At 43.7% G+C, this 20770-nt stretch overlaps 2 protein-coding genes across 2 annotated transcripts; one reads left to right on the top strand and one right to left on the bottom strand.

Moving 5' to 3' along the window:
• Positions 1 to 1164: 1164 nt before the first annotated feature.
• Positions 1165 to 14542, top strand: mtTFB2 (mitochondrial transcription factor B2). The gene is made up of 5 exons (XM_067760888.1): positions 1165 to 1678; positions 10760 to 10899; positions 10966 to 11124; positions 12837 to 12991; positions 13045 to 14542. Exons 1-5 carry the CDS (start codon positions 1237 to 1239, stop codon positions 13535 to 13537), a joined length of 1389 nt encoding a protein of 462 aa, XP_067616989.1. The 5' UTR covers positions 1165 to 1236; the 3' UTR covers positions 13538 to 14542.
• On the bottom strand, positions 13695 to 19865 carry LOC137237359 (uncharacterized). The gene is made up of 3 exons (XM_067760889.1): positions 19519 to 19865; positions 14263 to 14359; positions 13695 to 14200 (listed from the first exon to the last, which is right to left on the bottom strand). The coding sequence occupies exons 1-3, from the start codon at positions 19639 to 19641 to the stop codon at positions 13776 to 13778; spliced, it is 645 nt and encodes a 214-aa protein (XP_067616990.1). The 5' UTR covers positions 19642 to 19865; the 3' UTR covers positions 13695 to 13775.
• Between the last annotated feature and the right edge of the window lie 905 nt (positions 19866 to 20770).

Genomic DNA, 20770 nt, shown 5'->3' with positions numbered 1-20770 from the left:
TTTCTATCACCCACTGAAATTAGCCGGCCCTATGCGCCGCCATATTGAACATCCTGTCAAAGCGCTAAAAAAAAAATGGACATCTTGAACATCCTGTCAGATAGTTGACGGATAAGATATCACACTTGTTTTATCCACAATGGTAACAATCGTCCACAAAAACTTTTAAAAAACAGTATTGTGTAAATGATATAAGTAATCGAACATCGATTTAAAGGTGATCCAGGCTGTTTACTATTGTGAACTTTTTTTTACATTCCCCGCTTGTGTGAATTCACAATGGTCATAGTAAAGTTCGAAATATCTGCCCCATTTTGAATTCAACACCAGCAACAACCACAACCGCTATAAACAAAGCAACTGGTGTATTAGGTTTTATCAAACGTTGGGCTAAAGGGTTTGATGACCCTTATTTTACAAAGATCCTTTATACCTCGCTGGTACGTCCTATTCTCGAGTACTGTTCATGTGTCTGGTCTCCGATCTATCAAATCCATGTTGATCGGATTGAGTCGGTCCAGAGACGGTTTTTAATTTTTGCATTACGAGGTCTCAACTGGGAATCAAGTACTCATCTTCCACCATACAGGAATAGACTTCTTCTAATTAATTTGCCATCTCTAGAGAATCGTAGAGTATTACTTGACGTTATGTTCATTCACAAGCTCATCATTGGTGTGATTGACTCCCCTGACCTAATCAGTCAACTAAATTTTGCGGTTCCTGCTAGGGCGTCCAGACATTTTGTGCCTTTTCATTTACCTCTCTGCCGGCAAAATTTTGCTAGAAACAGTCCCCTGCGCCATTGGTGCTCGCGGTACAATGATTTGTAAAACTGCATTGGCCTTGAATGTTCGTTTGCTGCTTTACATACTGCTATACTCTTATGTTTAGCCTGATATTTTAATTTTATTTTTTCTTATACAATGCGATGTCAAATGTTTATAACATACAAATTTTCTATGTACCTTTTTTGAATTTTTAATTTTAAGAATGGCTCTGTATTGTACATATATATCTGTCTATTACAATAATTAGTCGACCGCTTTGTGTTTGCGTCGACTTTAAATAAATAAATAAATAAATTCACAATGACCTGCACTTTGTTTTTCGCTATTCTCGGCAACACTTTTTTCAAACTCGCCTTTCACGGGTATTCGTAAATAAAGTGGCTGAATATTTGCAATCGTTTTATAAATTTAGTTAATTGGACCGGCTTTTTACTAAACATAACAGATGTTGTGCTTTCGGCGCTTCGTTCATAAAACTTCAAAATATGCCCATCTTTTTCCAGAGAATTTATTCAATAAAAAACACAAAACGCCCGCATATCTTTATGTGGCCGAAGATCAATTGGCCGAACAAATAGACAAAGCCATTGAGCCTTTTATGAAACAAACCAAATGCCATACGGCAATGGAAATTAATCCTGGAATTGGATTATTTACAAATAAATTGTTGAATCGCGAAACTCGCATACGTAAAATTCTCTTGTATGAGACATTGGAACATTTTATGCCTGCCCTGGAAGATTTGCATACACTGTATCCAGATCGCGTCAAAGTGAAGCAAGCAGATATCGTTAGCATACCAAAACTGGTATATCAAGATAAAATGGACAATGGAACACGTGTGGCGGATTCTCTGTGCGATTTGCCCAAACGTGCTTATTCAGATGGTAAGTTGCTAACAAAATTTAAATTTATTACTATTGTGCCTATCCAATTGGCTTCTCCTAGGTTAGGTTATGTTGCAAGGGCTGAGCTGAACACTATGGTAACAGCTCACTACGTAGGCCCATTGTAATACCCTATACGGTCTCAAAAGAGGACCCCTACGCCTACTAAGCGCTGGACAGTAACAGAGAAGGTGCTGGGCGCTCTCTTCCTCTTCTGTACATCTGCAGCTGCGACAATAGTCGAAGGTCGTTACCCCCATTCTAGCTCCGCGCGTGCCTATTAAGCAATGCCCTGATAGAACCCTTATCAGGGACGATAGAGCTGATTTATTTAAAATCAGAAGCGCTTCTGTGCGCCCCTTGTCATATGAGGGCCAGATTGGCCTCGATGTCTCACACGATGTTATGGCTGACCATAGTCCATTTGCGATTCCTATAGTTCTTGTGTTCACACGAAGCCTGAAAGTGGCCATGGGTATGCCTACCGAATCATTTCCCGGAAGGATATGGTCGGTGGTGCCTTTTCTGGCCAGCTCGTCTGCTCTGCAATTGCCCTCAATATTCCTGTGCCCAGGTACCCATATAAGGCTGATACTGAAGTGCTGATCCATCTCGTTAAGAGATCTGCGGCATTCAGTGACCGACTTTGCGTTGTCGACGAATGAGTCCAGGGCCTTTAATGCGGCCTGGCTGTCTGAGAAAATAAACACCCGTTTACCATCCTTAAGCATAGACCCGAGATGGTTCACAGCCCTGTGTATTGCCAGCACTTCCGCTTGGTAACACTACAGTGATCTGGTAGGCGGAAAGAGACCTCTAGATCCAGATCCGGCGAAAAAAGGCCTGCTCCCACCTTCCCGTCAAGCTTAGAACCGTCCGTGAATATGTTGATGGCACCCGGTACCGTATGTTGTCTGGTATTCCAGTCCTGTCGCGATGGTATATATATACTATAATTTTTAACGAAGACGTTATTTGGCGTGCAGTAGTCAGTGCGCACCGGTATTGAGACTGAGACGCTCGTGCCCAAGATTGTCGCATGTCCACTAGATCCATTTGACCAGAGACCTGTTTCCCTTATGCGTAGAGCGGCGATGACCGCTATTTCCTTCGCCACCAGGTCAAGAGGTGGAAGGTATAGCATTGTGTTGAGTGCTTCAGATGGAGTGGAACCGAGAGCCCCGGTGATGCAGAGCCCGAACTCCGTTGCACCTATTGAAGCGTACTAAGATAGGTAGTTTCAGCTAGTGCAGGCCACCAGACCAAGGCACCATAAAAAAGAATCGGGCGCACAATGGCTGTATAAATGCATTATGTCACCTTGGGGGAGAATCCCCAGGAGGTGCCAATTGCCCTCTTGCAGGTGAACAGCGCTGCTGCTGCCTTCTTGCATCGCTCCACTATATGGTCACTCCATAATAGCTTCCTATCCAGAATTATTCCCAAATACTTGACTCGATCGCTAAACGCTAAAGACGTACCCTCAATTCTTGGCGGTGTTAGATTTGGTACTTTATACCTCCTCGTGGAGAGGACAAGCTCGGTTTTATCCGGGTTGACTTCCAAGCCTGTGGCTGTGGCCCAGTGCTAGATTTTGGATAGTGCCCCTTCCATTAGGTTGCAAAGAGTTTGCGGAAATTTCATCTGCATACGCGATCACTTGGTGACCTTCCGATTCCATGAGGCGGAGTAGTTGGCTGACGGTAACCACCCAAAGTAGCGGAGAGAGAACACCTCCCTGCGGAGTCCCACTGCTGACCGGTCTGCGGATCACGCATCCACCTAGCTCAGTTTTAATGTGCCTACGCGTAAGCAGATTGTATATAAACTCCACCAGGCACGCGTTCACCCCAGATCGGTCAGCGCCGAGGTGATGGCCTCCGGGAGAACGTTGTTGAAGGCCCCCGCTATATCTAGAAATGCCACCAATGTGTATTCCTTGAGGTCTAGTGACCTTTCGATAGCGGATACCAGTGAGTGCAAGGCCGTGTCAGGAGTTCAGCCACCTCCGTACGAGATGCAAGGTTTACCAAGGCTTCGACATCAGCCTTATAAACCTTAAGGCTTATATTTTTGAAGCCGTAGCTTACCCTGAAATCCTGCCTTTTCAACGCTTTCAGTCTTCTCCACGTTAACTACCTTCCAGTTTTGGGTCGGTAGACCCGGGTTGTACTCCTGGAGCAGTTCCAGGATATCAGCGGGGTCCGTTGGCGTCACTGGAACCCAGGCTCTCGCCCTTGGTCGTGAGGGGATATCACACGCCTCCACTACCTTGAGGCGCGCGCCCGGATACACCTCCCCTATCAGCGAAACGGCGGCTTTATAAAGCTTCGCCGACCTGACGTCGTCACACGCAATTAGTTTTATATTGCCCTGGAACCACCCCGCATCGGTATAAGAAGGCGGCGGACCAGGGTTATCTTTTTTGACCTTAACGGCCACAGTAGCGAGCGCTGCCTCAATCCACTTCCACTGCTGTTTCGGGATCCTGCCATCTCCGCTGCTCTCGTCCATAACACCAATGATATGCCGATCCTTGGCTATTTCGGCGAAAGACCGAGTCCAACCTCCCTGCACCTTGGCCCTTTTCGGCGCCGTAGGGTTGGATTCATCTATACACCGCTGGCGCTTCGAGGCTTCATCGCTCTCGACCCAGTCCGGCCTGAACTCCGGCAACATTTGCTCCGCCCCAGCAAGATCGCGCTGAGCCTTCGCACAGTCCTCCGCGGAAACTTCCCCCTCCCTTACCGGCGAGGAGGCATTCCTACGCATGATCCGGGCAGCCCAGCGCTTGTCCTGATGACTGGGCTTTTTGACGAACTCCTAAAGAGTATGTTATATTCTGTCGTAAGAGCCGACTAAAATACCAGATTCAAGGGGTTGTGTAGCGCAACCATTTCAGGCTGCCAGCGCAAGATATATCTTCTCCAAATCCAATTGTCAACTTCGCCTATCCGTGGCGAATCCTGTTTCATTAACAGCTATGGCTCTGGCGACCCCGAACTCCTCATGGATCTAGGGGTGGGAGGGCCGGATGGCCAAGAAGTTCGCATGTGGTCATAACATATCGTTCCCTTGCTTCTAAGGAATCGGCTATCTGTTGTTGTAGCAGTGACTGCTATCTGTGCTGAAAAGTCGCGAGATTCGCATCCCATTTCTGAAGGATGAAAGAGTGTTACGGATATGAGCAGTTCTTTGGGACTACGAATTGATTTTCGAACCTACAATATCTTAGTAGAATTTAAATTAACCTCCCAACAAAAGCGTAGATTGTTATAAACTACGGGTGTTTTGCACTGCTACAATAACAACAACCGGTGTTTTGCCATAATATTCTATTTTCTTTTCTTTTAACTGCATTATCGACTCCCTAGCTGTTTGGGAACCAATTATTTCCTTAATAAGCTGTCCGATTTTTCCGGTTTGCAGGAAACAGTACAGCATTCGACTTGACATTCGCTATCCACCATAGCAGTTTAGCTCAGCACTCTAGCTTGCATATTTTTCCGTATGTAAGTTGCTCGAATACGCGCTCAGGAACACATATTTTTTTCGGGTAAACAAACCCTTGGTGAATGGTATCTACTCTGGTGGAATATCTTGTTGAATTGTCTCCCAGCACAACCTTGAATGCTTTCCGAAAAGACACTCTGCTTGAGGATGCCATCACTGCTACAACCACAACAACAACAAGGATACCAACCCTTAGAAGTGGAGAGGTTGGGGTAATATACGTTTGGCTGACTGCCCGTGGTGTGATGGTAGCGTGCTCCGCCGGGCAAGCAACATCAAAATTTTAGAAATAAGGTTTTCCAATTAGAAGAAATTTTTTCTAAGCGGGGTCGCCCCTCGGCAGTGTTTGGCAAGCGCTTCGAGTGTATTTCTGCCATGAAAAGATCTTAGTGAAAACTCATCTGCCTTGCAGATACCGTTCGGAGTCGGCATAAAACATGTAGGTCCCGTCCGGCCAATTTGTAGGGAAAATCAAGAGGAGCACGAAGCAAATTGGAAGAGAAGCTCGGCCTTAGATCTCTTCGGAGGTTATCGCACTTTACATTTATTTTTGATTTATGTAGTACAGTCAGTTTCAGATTTTATTTCAACCTTGCTGTGCGATGGGCATGTACGTTTGCCAAAGTTCGCCACTCCATCGTTGAAGGTTTGTGAGTGACTGCCACCTTGGCGATGTCTTCAAAGCTCCACCGAGCCGTATATTATGGCAAGCTTCTCTATAGTACATACATCTTAAGACGTTTGCATCCCCATGACTTAGCCACAAGACACTTGCATATTATTTTGGACTTATTGGATTGGGATAATATCAACTCTAGATCGGTATTGGAGCCTAAGCACCGAATTGAGTCGGCTTTTACCTTCGGCCTAAGTGCATATTAGCGCCCCAGCACTTTTTAACAACTTGGAACAATGCTTCTGATGCTACAACAACTACAATATTAGCTGATGATTCGGGAGGTGTTATGTTGTTGTTGTTGTTGTAGCAATGCTCGCCCCACCCGCCCAGCCGCGACCGATCACAAATTGTCATCAATATCCTCTAACAGGAGTCCAAGGAAACTTGCCGTTTCAACAGGGGTGGACCATAAGGAAAGGGGTGTTAGAGGCGTTGGTTCCACATTACAATTGAAGAGATGGTTGGTGTCATGTGGGGACACATTGCAAGCGGGGCATACATTTTGTATGTCGGGGTTGATTCTGGATAGGTAAGAGTTTAACCTGTTACAGTATCCAGAACGAAGTTGAGCAAGAGTGACTCGCGTTTCCCTGGGGAGTATGCGTTCCTCTTCCGCAAGTTTTGGATAATTTTCGTTAAGTACTGGATTCACCGGGCAATTCCCGGCATAAAGGTCCGACGCCTGTTTATGGAGTTCACCAAGGACCTGCTTGTGTTTTTTCACTTCATACGGCTAAGCCCCTAGGCAGTGCTGGCTCATCAATCAGATGTCTGTTGGGATGCCCAGGTTTCTGGGTATTCAACAGGAACTGTTTGGTCAGCATCTCATTTCTCTCCCTGATGGGGAGTATTCTCGCCTCATTATGCAGATGGTGTTCTGGGGACATAAGAAGACAGCCCGTGGCGATTCTGAGAGCAGTATTTTGGCAGGCCTGTAGTTTCTTCCAGTGGGTGATTTTTAGGCTTGGCGACCATATGGGCGACGCGTAGCACGTAATCGGCTGGCTAATTGCTTTGTATGTAGTCATGAGCGTTTCTTTATCTTTTCCCCAAGTACTGCCAGCGAGGGATTTGAGGATTTTGTTACGGCTCTGAATTCTCGGAACAATTGCGGCTGCGTGCTCACCAAAATGTAGATCCTGATCAAACGTCACACCCAAGATTTTGGGGTGTAGGACAGTCGGTAGCGTAGTGCCATCGACGTGGATGTTCAAAATGGTCGACATTTGGGGCGTCCATGTTGTAAATAAGGTCGCGGAAGATTTAGTAGGTGATAATGCCAGGTTTCGCGAGGCGAAAAAACTGGAGAGATCAGGGAGGTAGCCGTTTATTTTATTGCATAGCGCATCGATCTTTGGGCCTGGGCCTGTAGCCATTATTGTGCAGTCGTCGGCGTAGGAAACGATTGTGACTCCTTCCGGCGGTGAAGGTAGCTTAGATATGTAGAAATTAAACAAAAGTGGGGATAGGACACCACCCTGTGGCACCACTTGTTTAATTCTTCTTGGTTTCGATGTTTCGTTTCTAAATTGCACCGATGCCTGCCGACCACCCAGATAATTTTCGGTCCACCTTTTAAGACATGGGGGAAGGGTAGACCCTTCCAGGTCCTGCAGTAACGAGCCATGGTTGACCGTATCAAAAGCTTTTGATAGGTCTAGCGCTACGAGTACTGTTCTATGGTGGGGGTATTGATTTAAACCGCAATTTATCTGGTTGCTAATGGCATTTAGCGCGGTGGTAGTGCTATGGAGTTTTCTGAAGCCATGCTGATGAGGGGCTAGCTGCAAATTTGCTTGGAAATAAGGGAGCAAAATGGCTTCAAGCGTCTTTGCCACTGGCGATAGGAGAGACATCGGACGATACGACTCACCTATGTTAGCTGGTTTCCCAGGCTTTAGTAGCGGGACCACCTTGACCATTTTCCATTTCTCAGATATGACAAAGGTGGAAAGAGACAGATTGAAGACATGCGCTAAATATTTGAAACCCTCTTTCCCTAGGTTTTTAAGCATCGGCATGGCTATGCCGTCTGGGCCCACTGCTTTGGATGGTTTAGCACGACCAATGGCGTCCTCAACCTCCTTAGCGGTGATGGTGATTGGTGACGCGCTGAATTTGTGTTTATGTGCGCGTCTGTTGGCTCTCCGTCTATCTTTGTCGACCGTAGGATGCATTATATATTATCTGCAGAAAGCGCTCGCGCATTTTTTCGCGTCCGACAGCACTTTGTCACTAAAGGCGATGGAAACTTTGTCTTTGTGCTTAGTCGGATTCGATAGGGACTTTACGGTGGACCAAAGTTTACCCACACCGGTAGAGAGGTTACAACCTCTTAGGTGCTCCTCCCATTTCGCCCGCTTGTGTTCATCCACAAGCAATCTGATGCGTTGGTTTATATCCCTTATTTGGGGGTCGCCTGGATCAAGCTGTCTTATAAGGTCACGTTCTCTCGCTAAGTTTGCGGCCTCCGCCGGGAAGTGGGGCCGGATTTCGGGAATTCTCCCGGCGGGAATGAAATGTGCCGAGGCGGATTTAATGACCTTACGGAAGGCACGCTCCCCTTGGCGGGCATCAGTCGGGATAGGGAGGGCAGCTAGGCGGCTGTCTGTAAAGGATTTATATTCTTCCCACTTTCCTTTTTTGAAGTTTATGAAAGTGCGTTTTTCAGTGACGATGAAGTCGGCGGTACGCCCAAGCGAAATAAGTATGGGCAGGTGGTCGGATGCCAATGTTACTATCGGCTGCCAGTTGACGCAGTTTACGAGTTCTGCGCTCACGATTGAGATATCTGGCGAGCTGTGACAGCTTCCTACCATACGTGTGGGGGCGTCTTCTATTTGATCCGCCAACATCTCACCCCTACTGTCCGCCCGCAAGTTTGAATGCCATAGATCATGATGGGCATTGAAATCGCCTAAGATAATGCGATTTTTGCCAGTGAGTAAGGCCCTGATATTAGGGCAGTATCCACTGGGGCAACAGGTGGCAGGAGGGATGTAGATGTTGATGATTTCTAGGTTTGCATCGCCTGACCGGACAGATAGGCCTTGACGTTCTAAGACATTGTCCCTGCGGTCGATGCCAGGATCAAATATATAATATTGCACAGAGTGGTGTATGATAAACGCGAGACCGCCTCCATTTCCGCTCTCGCGGTCTTTCCTGTGGACGTTATACCCAGAGCAGGTCTGCAATGCAGATCTTGCTGTGAGTTTAGTCTCTTGAATCGCAACAATGCGGATGTTGTGCCGCTTCATGAAATCGACTATCTCCGTAATCTTCCCAGTTAGTCCATTACAGTTTAACTGCAGAATTCTGAAGTGCATAAGGGGAGACGTCGCCACTCTGGGGGTAAGTGACGGGTGACTACGCCTGGGTTGGGGAAGGTCAGGACCCAATTGCTGTTGTGGCCCTAGGACTGGGCGTCCTTGGGAAAGCATTGGGGTACCCGGATGATTTGGGTTTGCGACCTGGCAACATGGCGCGTTGAAACCCGTCGGGGGGTTGCCGTCGCGGAGACCAGAACATCTAGGAAAGTGGCACCACCCAAGGCAGGAGCTGCATTGGGCGGATGTCGCAAACATATATATTCTGTGCTGGCAAACGGTGCAAACGGACGTAGAGACTAAGAGTCTGTTTCCCTGACCTACACGATTGCTGCCGGAAAAGAGGGGGGAGAAGGCGGGGGCAGGGGCTGTTGCTCAGCATTGCTTCCGACTCTACTACGAAGATTGTTGATATGAGTGGTAGCAGCTGTTTGAGTTGTTGGGTTGTGGCTTGCTGAGCAAGCGGGGCTGCTGGAAGGTAGTGGGGGGGGGGGGGGGGGGGGCGCTTAGACGTAGACTACGGGACGCCCTTGGGCGTGAACAGCAAGGAGCCACAAAAGATTTATAAAAGTTACGTGGACGTCGGGTATTGGGATCAAGCCCAGAACAACCTGTCCGATGCAACCATCCCTTGCACGAGACACACTGAACAGAGTATGACCGTCCTAAAATGATTCTTTTCCGGCAGATGCAGCAAAACCATTTCTCAGGACCGGGGTCAGGAGACGGACCCGGATTGGATTCGATGCCTTCCCGTAGTAAGAGAATATGGAGCAGTCCTGCTGCAAGGAGCTGCTGGGAGGATGACAATTTGTGGGAGTGACGAAACAAATTAGATGGAGTCACACTGAAATGACAGTCCTTGGTCGGGAAAAATCCCGAGTCGCTCCGGTACATAGAACCGACTGCCTTGGGAAGCGATATTGATGGTCCTTTGCCGGATATATGTATGCAGATCCGGTACGTTCCGGAACAAGCACCACGAAGGTACAAGATCCACCATCTCGCGAGCCATTTAATATGACCCTAATGAACCTTCTAGGCCACCCCGCCCCCACCTCCTAGTTCCATGGAACTTGGGGTCGCCAGGGCGTCGTCTGATAAAGAAACAGGGTTCCGCACTGGTAGGTGAGGCTGACAATTGGGTCACAGAAGCTATAAATTGCGCTAGCAACCCGTTCCAAGGGTTGCGCTACACAACCCCTTGAATCATTTGGGTATTTTAGACGCCTCTTGCTACAGGCATACCTGCCGCTGGTATATTTTAAGCCCCCTAATCAGCTGGGGATAGGTGATGATATCATGTTGGATTGCCTCTGATGTTTTCTAGGCATGCGATATGGCAACTCATCTCATCACATCACATGTTATCTTATCATATCACCAATCACAATGCCATTTCATCACACAACACACCATCACACGACATCTAATAACTTTGTATTCAACTTTTTGTATGCTGGTGATAATATCGCACCTTAATTCCATGTGATTTACTGTCTTAAATATTTATTATTCAATGTACTAAACTTTTTGTTTTTTGTATTTTTAACATTTCAGATCCGATTGCATTGCTATTTGGCGCTGTGGGCTCCTATAATTTTTTTAAACATCTTATAAACTCAATTATCTTTCAACATGGTCTGCTTAATTTTGGACGTTTGGAAATGTATCTGGCTATGCCACCACCAACTTACATAGTAAGTACTTAGGCAAACACACATATGACGAAAAACTCAACAGTAATTCTAAATTTAACTTTCTAGCATCTCACCTGCAACAATGAGATTGGTTACCTATTTTATAGATCCGCATCAATACTTTTTCAAATTTTGTTCGAGCATCGTTTTATAACGAAATTGCCTAGAGCACAATTTTTACCCAATCAAATTGATAAGCCAGACAAAAGCGTTCGTTTACGAAAGGTAAAAGCAATTTATTGATAAGATTCAATTTTACTTGATATTGGCTTTATCGTAAGTCATAATGTGATCTTATTGAGTGTCGTAAAGTTATGTTATATTTCTTGCCAAAACATGAATGTACAAGTTGTACATTTTCCGTTATAAATGATATAGGGAATTTCTATATTAAAATGTTACCTGAAACATGGTACATACATTCATAGGTATGGTAGAAAGTCACGATATGACCTGATTATATTTGATGTCATGCATTTCATTGTGATATGCCGTTAGAATGATCTGACAACGGGAAGCTAAAGGTAAGGACGACCACGTATGAAATCAAATTGGCTCATGTCACATTTAATCGAATAGAAACACTTAACATTAAATCAAATAAAGCGAAGTGAGCATAACAATTTGATATGTCATCATAATATCTGGCAGGATTGATTAATATGATATAAAATCAAATCAAAACACTGAAGATAAAATCAAATAAAGTGATATAAGGCATAGCAACTTGATATCTCGTTACGATGATCTGACAGGATTGATTCATTCCACCTCAAATAAAAAAAAACACTGAACATCAAATCAAATAAAGTGATGTAATGCACAGCATGATGCGGGAAAAACAACATCAAAATTTTAGAAACAATGTTTTTCAATTAGAAGAAAATTTTTCTAAGCGGGGTCGCCCTTCGACAGTGTTTGGCAAGCACTCCGAGTGTATTTCTACCATGAAAAGCTCTAAGTGAAAACTCATCTGCCTTTCGGTGTTGTTGTTGTTGTTGTTGTAGCGATTAGGTTACTCCCCGAAGGCTTTGGGGAGTGTTATCGATGTGATGGTCCTTTGTCGGATACAGATCCGATACGCTCCGGTAACACAGCACCATTAAGGTGCTGGCCCGACCATCTCGGGAACGATTTATATGGCCACATTGAACCTTCAGGCCATCCCTCCCTCCCCACCCCCAAGTTCCATGAGGAGCTTGGGGTCGCCAGAGCCTCGTCTGTTAGTGAAACGGGATTCGCCGCTCGAAGGTGAGGTTGACAATTGGGTTGGAGAAGCTATATATTGCGCTACACAACCCCTTGAATCCCCTGCCTTTCGGTTGTCGTTCGGAGTCGGCATAAAACAGGGATCTACCTGTAGGAAAAAATTAATAAGAGCACGACACAAATTGGAAAAGAAATTCGGCCTAAAATATCTTGAGATATTATCGCGCTTTACATTTATTTAATAGTAATTTGATATGTAGTTATGTTTATCTGGTTGAAGAGGAGCTAAAGTGAGCAAAATATCGTATCGATATGATTTATATCACATGATGCATATCAATCTGACATATCGTTATGATGATCTGTTAGGTAGGGATCTAATGAAAAATCGACAACATATCAAATTAGTGCATATCACATAAAATCAAATAAAAAGACTTACATCAAATCAAATAAAGTGATGTGATGCATATCAAATTGATGTCGTTATGGCGATCTTGTAGGAAGGGAGCTAAAGTGAAGCAAAATATCAAATCAAATTTAAACGAAATAAAAACAACATCAAATCAAATGACAATTCAAATCAACCCAAAACAATAAATTGGTTTTGTATAATCAACTCAAGAGATGTCACTTGGCTTTTGATAATACGAATAGCCTAAAAAACTTTTTAATTTGAAGTGTTTCTACACGAATTTATAATACTCACTTTTGCTGAATATACCTAGGTGAATTCAATAGACAGGGATTGCCTATACTTAGTAAGAATCGTGCCACGGCGTTATCTCTTCGATATTTGCCCTCAAATTGATTTCCTGGGGCTTTGGTATTTTGTCAAACAAAATTGTGTTAGTCGTCGCAATCGCATTATACCCAATTTGGAGTAAGTTGATATTCGCAATTAATTTTTATTTTTTAATAATAATATTTCTTTAGAAAATGGATACCCGGCTGTGGACCACGCCTTATCATTAATAGTAGGCAACGCAAAACTGTCCAGTTAAAGTGGGCTGAGGATGCTGCTATCGAACAGCCAAAATATTCAACACTTTGCACAACAATGAACAGTCGTGATTATTATCAACGCATGAACATTTTTACAGAATTTGGTGATCTCTCACCAAGTCAGATGCTAACATTATTTAGACAATTTCGCGCATGGCCTGAATATAGTGAAAGTTCATTTGTAGCATCACTTGAAAATACGCTGTTGAAAATGGAAGTGGCAGCTGATGAAAACAGTATTGATATAAAAGAAGAAGATGATGTGGCAAGTGATATTGCCAATGATGAAGCTGTTGAGGAGGAAAGCAGAAAAGCTGATGTAGCAAAAATTACAGATGTCAATGAAGAAGTAGCCACGGAAGAAGTCAAGCAAGTAGTCAATGAAGAAGCTAAGGCGGCGAAATTTAAACTGAAATCACAATAACGTTTGCTAAAAATAGTTGAATCTTAATTGTATAAATACTACATATGGAAAAAGTTTATTCCAATTAAATATTTAATTTATGAATGTACATAAAAGAATCTAACTAAAATTAAGTTTTGATGTATAACCGCAGTCAAGTGGCATTGCAAAAGAAATTAAAAACGAGTTCCATTTTTTAGTTATTTAATAAGTATTAAAACAAACGCAGTTATATTTAAATAATGTAATAGTAACATTTTTATTTAACATTTGTTGGCGTGCAAGTACCATTTATTGCTCGTTTTGTACCACGTGCACATAAATCAACTTTATTTAAGTCATATGACGGAGCATCATCATCACTTCCAACATCAGCATGACCACTAGCATCACCTATTGCACCTATACGCGTCTTTATAGCAGCAGACAGTTTGATGCAATCTAGCATTAACGTTTTTGGATTCACACCAAGCACATATGATAAATGTCCATTGTGACATGGTGCAACATGACCAATTTCATAGCATATATTATTAATTTTTACTTGTCCATCAATTTTACACGTATTTATAATGCATTGGGGCACAGTGCGGTTAGGTGCCAATACAAGCAGCTGCTCATTTTCGCAAGGACCTTGTCGGAAAGCAATATAACAAGCATCTGTATCGGGATAATACAAGGAAGCTATGGAAATATGGGAAAAGTTGTTAAGGGACATTACAATTTTATATATCATAACCACATACCTGGCGCACAATCACATGTCCAATCATCTCCATGATCACCTGGATAGAGTAACTCATTTTGTTTACAAAGAGATGGGGAATAGAGCGGTATACGTCCCTAGTATTAGGAGAAAGGGGAGATATTTACATATATATATTATTACTACTTTATGTACCTAACACATGCAAAATATTTGGAAATTAGTACATATGTACAAATTTGTGTATGAAGTTTTAAGAAAATGTTTACGTAAACTTTTCAAAATTTGAGAAAAAAGTTTATTATACATTCTGGGCTCAAGATTCATAACATTGTTTAATTTTAATGAAATTGATTTGGTTCGATAACGTTTGATTTGATATAGCATGATATGATTTGATTTAATTGAATTGTATATGTTTTTCACATGATTGCGTTTCATACAAATGGCTTTATTTGCTCTTGTGAACAGTGATGATTGGCGTTTATAACGTTGTTCGTGTCTAGAATTCAGTTGATGCATATGATATGATGAACTATGTAATGTGGGATTCAAGGGGTTGTGTAGCGCAATATATAGCTTCTCCAACCCAATTGTCAACCTCACCTTCGAGCGGCGAATCCCGTTTCACTAACAGACGAGGCTCTGGCGACCCCAAGCTCCTCATGGAACTTGGGGGTGGGGAGGGAGGGATGGCCTGAAGGTTTAATGTGGCCATATAAATCGTTCCCGAGATGGTCGGGCCAGCACCTTAATGGTGCTGTGTTACCGGAGCGTATCGGATCTGTATCCGACAAAGGACCATCACATCGATAACACTCCCCAAAGCCTTCGGGGAGTAACCTAATCGCTACAACAACAACAACAACAACAACCATGTGATGTGATCTACCATAATATGGTATGACCTATTTATATATTAAATTTTATTAGGTTTTGATTGAATACTATTATCGTCATTACTTGGCGCTTAATTGTCAAGGATTTCGTTGGAAGATACACCTCTTCATAGAGCTAACTAACATCAACTCTATGTGAAAATGTGTAGATGGAGAAATGTATAAGGACCCCTACGGAACTTGTTTTTGTCAGATTAGAGGCATATCATTCAATTAAAAATCTTATTTCACAGTTTTGCTGCCATCCACCACCTGTGAAGCTATCGAAAAGGTTACAACGGATGTCTGCGAGATTATAGATCTTCCGAGCATCGCACTGCACTATAGAGCCATCGAGCAATCAGCATTCTGTCCATCAGCTCACTTGCGTAGCTCACATCAGCTCACCAGCTTTTAACCATTTTGAAGTTGGAGTTTTTTTTGCACCTTATCAACTTAACGACAATGTACCATCCCGCTGGATCGAAGAATGATGGGCGTGTTTTTGGTTCGTCCCACATCATTTCGGTATCCGTCTGCCTATAGGCATTGCTGACATCTATTAGCGCCACTGTCAAGGACCGCTGCAGTAGCAAACTTAGCTCCCTTTAAGATCACCGAGTAAGCTGGAGTAATGTTAGTATGCCAAGAAGAGATGAAACTCGTCATCCATTTCTCCCCACCTCTTCTTTGCTTTCGGGGTACTGCGAGTTCCTCCTCTCAGCTGTTTAGATTTAGTGGTGTAAGTCTTATCATTGTGGCTAGTTTACGTCACGACCCTTGGACTGTGACGTTTCTTCTCCCACTTTCTTCTCTAAAAGCGGGCTTTTCACCGTTAGCCAATCGCCGTCCCTTCTCCACATCCGGGGCATCTTCCTCTTCAAGTCGGTTGCAAACAAAGTTGCGAAATTGAGCATTGCTTGCAGCAAAGTTTTGTCAGAGAACTGCCTCAACCTGCTACCGCTCCCCGCTAGACAGTTGTTAATACTGTCGTCCCTGTCTTGCACCGAGCTCATTGACTTTACGCTTTCCTCGCCATCCAGATTCAATCATTGCTTCTACGTTTTCTTGTTTTCTAGTTTGCGATGCCATGGTCCATCTCTCCTCAGCCTTATCGTCGTTAAAAAATTTTGAGCAGAGCCCTTGTTTTGGTAAGGCCATCGTTTGTTCTCGAGCCGGCTTGGTATCGCAAAGGCTCCGTTTTAATACATCTCCTGATTGCAAATCGCGCAATGGGCGCAGTCATTATAGCACTCTAGATGTTAAACTTTGACATAAGATCCCTTAGATTTTTTTCTTACCATTGAGAAGAGGTATTTCTAGTCCTCTAGATTGGCCATGCGACTTTGTGGGCCATCAAAACTAATTTTTCTAAAGACTTTGCTCGATCCAGACTATGCGGAGATTGAATGGGTGTCTTGTTTCTACAGCTTTCCAGTCCAGTCTATAAGCTTTGAGATTCTGGGGTTTATGTTATTATAGTTTTAAAAATTTTATCAATTTCTAAGTAATTTCTTGTTCATGCATTTTTGTTAGCTAAATAAAAGTTAGGTTAGGTTAGGCTAGGTGGTAGCTGCCATATTAAGGGGAGCTCACTTGGACAACACGAAGGTCTGTTGTGATACCACATGCAATAAAATAACGGTAACGTAGATATAGCTACTTAGAGAATCGTTGGGTAGCAACCATAAAGCTCCGAATGATACCGATCTCAACTTTAGATAAATCCTCGGGAGATCCAAATGTGTCGCGACCGAAGTACTTTCGCCTAATTCTGGGAAAAGCTGTGCAATCAAGCATAAAGTGATGTGGTGATTCCACCACATCATCCTCGATACAGCTGCAGCAGGATGGAGTTTCCAGTATATTGAGACGTACCGCATGGATACCCATGGGACAGTGCCCTGTCAGAACCCCAATGACCATTCATAGGTGAGCCTTAGTGAACCAAATTATTTCAGCAGAAGACCTGCCATCCACTTTCGGCCAGAGAGATCTTGCTACCCTGCAAGATGTGGTGTCCCCCAACGTTTGCTTAGCCGACTCGAGGCCCAGCTATGGAGGAGCAATCCACAGGTGGCCAGCGGAATCCCGAAATCCCTACAACCATCTTCATCCGGTTCAGTTGTACTGATGCGGACTAAGAGATGCGCTTGACAGTTACCCGGGATATCACTATGGCCCGGGACCGAGATAATCTTAATTGTAAAATAATTCGATGCAATCGCAAGCGAGGTAAGGCACTCCCGGACAACCCTCGATCGCACTGTAGTTGGGCTCAAGGCCTTGATAGCCGCTTGGCTATCAGAGTAGATGCTAAATTCTCTAACTGTAGTAGCACTGGATAGCATTTCATCCACCGCATCCTTAATCGCAGCAACTTCCGCTTGGAATACGCTGCAGTGATCAGCCATTTTAAACTTGCGGCTTACATTTACCTCTTGACAAAAGAGCCCCCCCACCAACCTTTCCGTCCAACTTCGACCCATCCGTGAACAAGTTAACCAACCCCATGCCCAGATAATTCCTCTTCCCCACTCCTCTCTCGGTGGAATGACTGGGGCGAAGCTTGTGCGGTGGGAGCAGTTCTCGGCATAAAATAGTCCGTCCTGTCCGGGATAAAGTCGAAACTGGTAAGAAGGCTATTAGAAAGCCCATAGCCTATATCACGAAGCCTGACTAACGACCGGGCCGCGGCCGCCTTTCCCACAATATCTACTGGATATATGTTCAGCATGACGTTCAGTGCCAAGGTAAGTGTTGTTCTGAGAGCGCCACTGATACCGATCAGTGACACTAACATTTTGGAGGTGCTCGCAGTGTCCAGTGCTTTCCACCAGACCCGCACCCCATAGAGCAGAATCGGTTTGACCACCATCTCATAAAGCCAGTGTACTGCTTCTGGCGAGAGTCCGCATCTATTTCCGATAGCCCCCCTGTAGCAGTACAAGGCAATCGCGGCCTTCCTGGCCCTATCTTCCACATTGGGTCTCCAGGACACTTTCTTGTCCAAAACAATCCCCAAATATTTAACCCTATCAGAAAGTACCAACGGCACCCCTCCAATGGAGGGAGTTCTGAAGTCGGACATCTTATATCTCCTTGTAAAAAGCACCAATTCCGTTTTTGCCGGATTGACCGCCAATCCACATGATGCAGCCCACATAGCAACAGTATCCAGGTAGTCCTGCGGAACATCACGCAGGGTGCCCAGAAATTTGCCTCTGACTAGGATAGCGAGGTCATCTGCATAGGCAACCACCCGACAGCCATTGGCTTCCAGCTCCACAAGAAGCTCGTTGACTACCACAACCCATAGCAGAGGAGATAGGACATCCCCCTTTGGAGTGCCCCTGTACACCTTCCTCTCAATTATGGCTCCTCCCACTCCGCTGCGACAATTCTGCTGCATAGAAGCTTGCTAATAAATTCAACCAGAACCGCCTCGACTCCTAAACTTACCAGATCTCTTATGATTGCCCCCGGTAAGATATTGTTAAAAGCCCCCTCGTTGTCTAGAAAGGCACCCAGAGCAAATTCTTTATTATATAGGGACCCCTTTATTTGCTTTACAATCGAATGGAGAGCCGTTTCCGTCGATCTGCCCTTGCAGTAGGCACGCTGTGGAGCTGACAGTAACCCCGAGGAATCCTTTCCCGTAGGTACAGGTCAATCAACCGCTCAAACGTCTTAAGAAACGACGAGAGACTGATTGGCCTGAAATCCTTAGGTGATACATGAGAGATAAATAAAAGAACCGATATTTTCGAGGTGGTTTTTTTATGACAACACGTGATATGCTTAAATTTACATAATTTGATACGAAGCTATTTAATTTGCTCTAATCAATAAAGCGTTTTATTTAAGTTGTCATATTAAACACTTCATGTGCAGTGATTTTTCATATTATAAGGTATGACATGACGTAATTTGATGTGATTGATTTGCATTTGGTATAGTTTTATCATATCATATGACTTGATATGATGTGACTTCAATTGCTCTAAAAAATGATTGTGTTACATCTGATTCAAGATGACAATATCGAGCCATAACCGCCAAAAAAAATTTCATATTTTTTTGTTTCTGATAAAAGCCAATAAACTATCATCACAAGCATCAGCTGCTGAAACTTTAAAGCTCTACTATAAACGCACCGCTCGTATAAATAAAAATGAGTACAAAAACAACTGGACTAACCCGCCTATGTTTATGTATGTATCGGTGAAATCACCATCAGCCACATTTTAATTAATTTCGTTAAATTTTTCATCTCAATTAAGTTCACTAGAAATTCGTTTTTTCCCTTTGCTTTTCCTTTAGAAAAGCAGAATCCACATTAAATGCGATGCTTTCATTGCAATTATCCGCATAACTACAATCATAATCACTTATCATAGATTCTCTCGCATACTCACCACCAAATTGGATTTCTCTTTGTCAACTTGAAACCGTTCCGGATATGAGATTTGTGCGTGACTTAATTGAATTATTGCAATGACACACAAAATAAAAACTGCATTATATGATATTCCCTCCATTTTTTCTTTTCTTTTAATACGACTTAAGAAAAAAATAAATATTCCCAGTCCCAGAAAGGAGACAACAAGAAAATAACACGATTTATTAACAAGACTGACGCGTTTGTTATTTTGTTTAGTCTAAACAGTTCAACGCTTGTTTATCAACAAAAGTAAAATTTGGCAAAAATCAGCATCCAACTGAAGTAATCAACGCAACTATACTGACAGCTTTGATATGAGCTTAAGGCTGGTCAGATCATCATATTTCTAAACGAGTGGAGAGCGTGATGGTATTCGTAATGAGATGAGGGATTTGATTACATCGATGCACTGTGGAAGATATTGAGAAGCTTTCTAACAAAAATATATACAACGAAAACCGTGCTTGGCTTAAATTATGAAGATTGTGATATCAAAGGGGCTTGGGGTTATATCCAGGCAGATATCAACTTACTTTATTTAAGAGGCGCTTAACTGTTTAAGCGGTTATGGCCGTCCAACAAGGCGGACCAGTCCTCAGCTGCGGTAACTCGCGCTAATTGGTAAAACCAAGGGAACTTTGAATGTTTCCTCCTGGTCATTCCGGCAGAGTGCAGGCCGCCCTCTTCCACTGCTTCCAAAGCCGCCTATACGTTTTTAGCCGAAACATAATGTTTCATTCGCACAACATGGCCTAGCCAGCGTAGCCGCTGTGTTTTAATTAGCTGTGCTAGTTGTGTCTGCACAAAACTCATTATTAAGTCTTTTTCGGGACCCGTCGCCAACGCTTAGAGTTCTTTCGAATAACTTTTCTCTCGAACAGTCCCAGAGCCGCTTCATCTGTTGTTGTCATGCTCCATGCTTCTGCACCACATAGCAGGACGGGTACGATAAGTGACATGTAGATCATGATCTTCGTTTGTGAAGAAAGGGCTTTAATTTTCAATTGCCTACTCAGTCCAAAGTAGCAATTATTGACAAAATCTGATGGTGTTGCTTGTGTTAATGTTGGTTTCCAAATAAACGAAGTCTTCTGCTATTTCGAAATTATGGATGCGAAAAGTAGCGTGGTTGCCAAGGCCCATAAGCGATGAAGTTTTGCTGTGCCAGCTGGTACTTCGTTTTGTCCTTACTCCCCATCTTTTCCGGAGCAAGCAGAACTTACGGT

The sequence above is a fragment of the Eurosta solidaginis genome, chromosome 1 (assembly GCF_040869045.1).
Source record: "Eurosta solidaginis isolate ZX-2024a chromosome 1, ASM4086904v1, whole genome shotgun sequence".
Lineage (NCBI taxonomy): Eukaryota > Metazoa > Arthropoda > Insecta > Diptera > Tephritidae > Eurosta > Eurosta solidaginis.
This window is presented reverse-complemented; position numbering and strand designations above follow the sequence as displayed.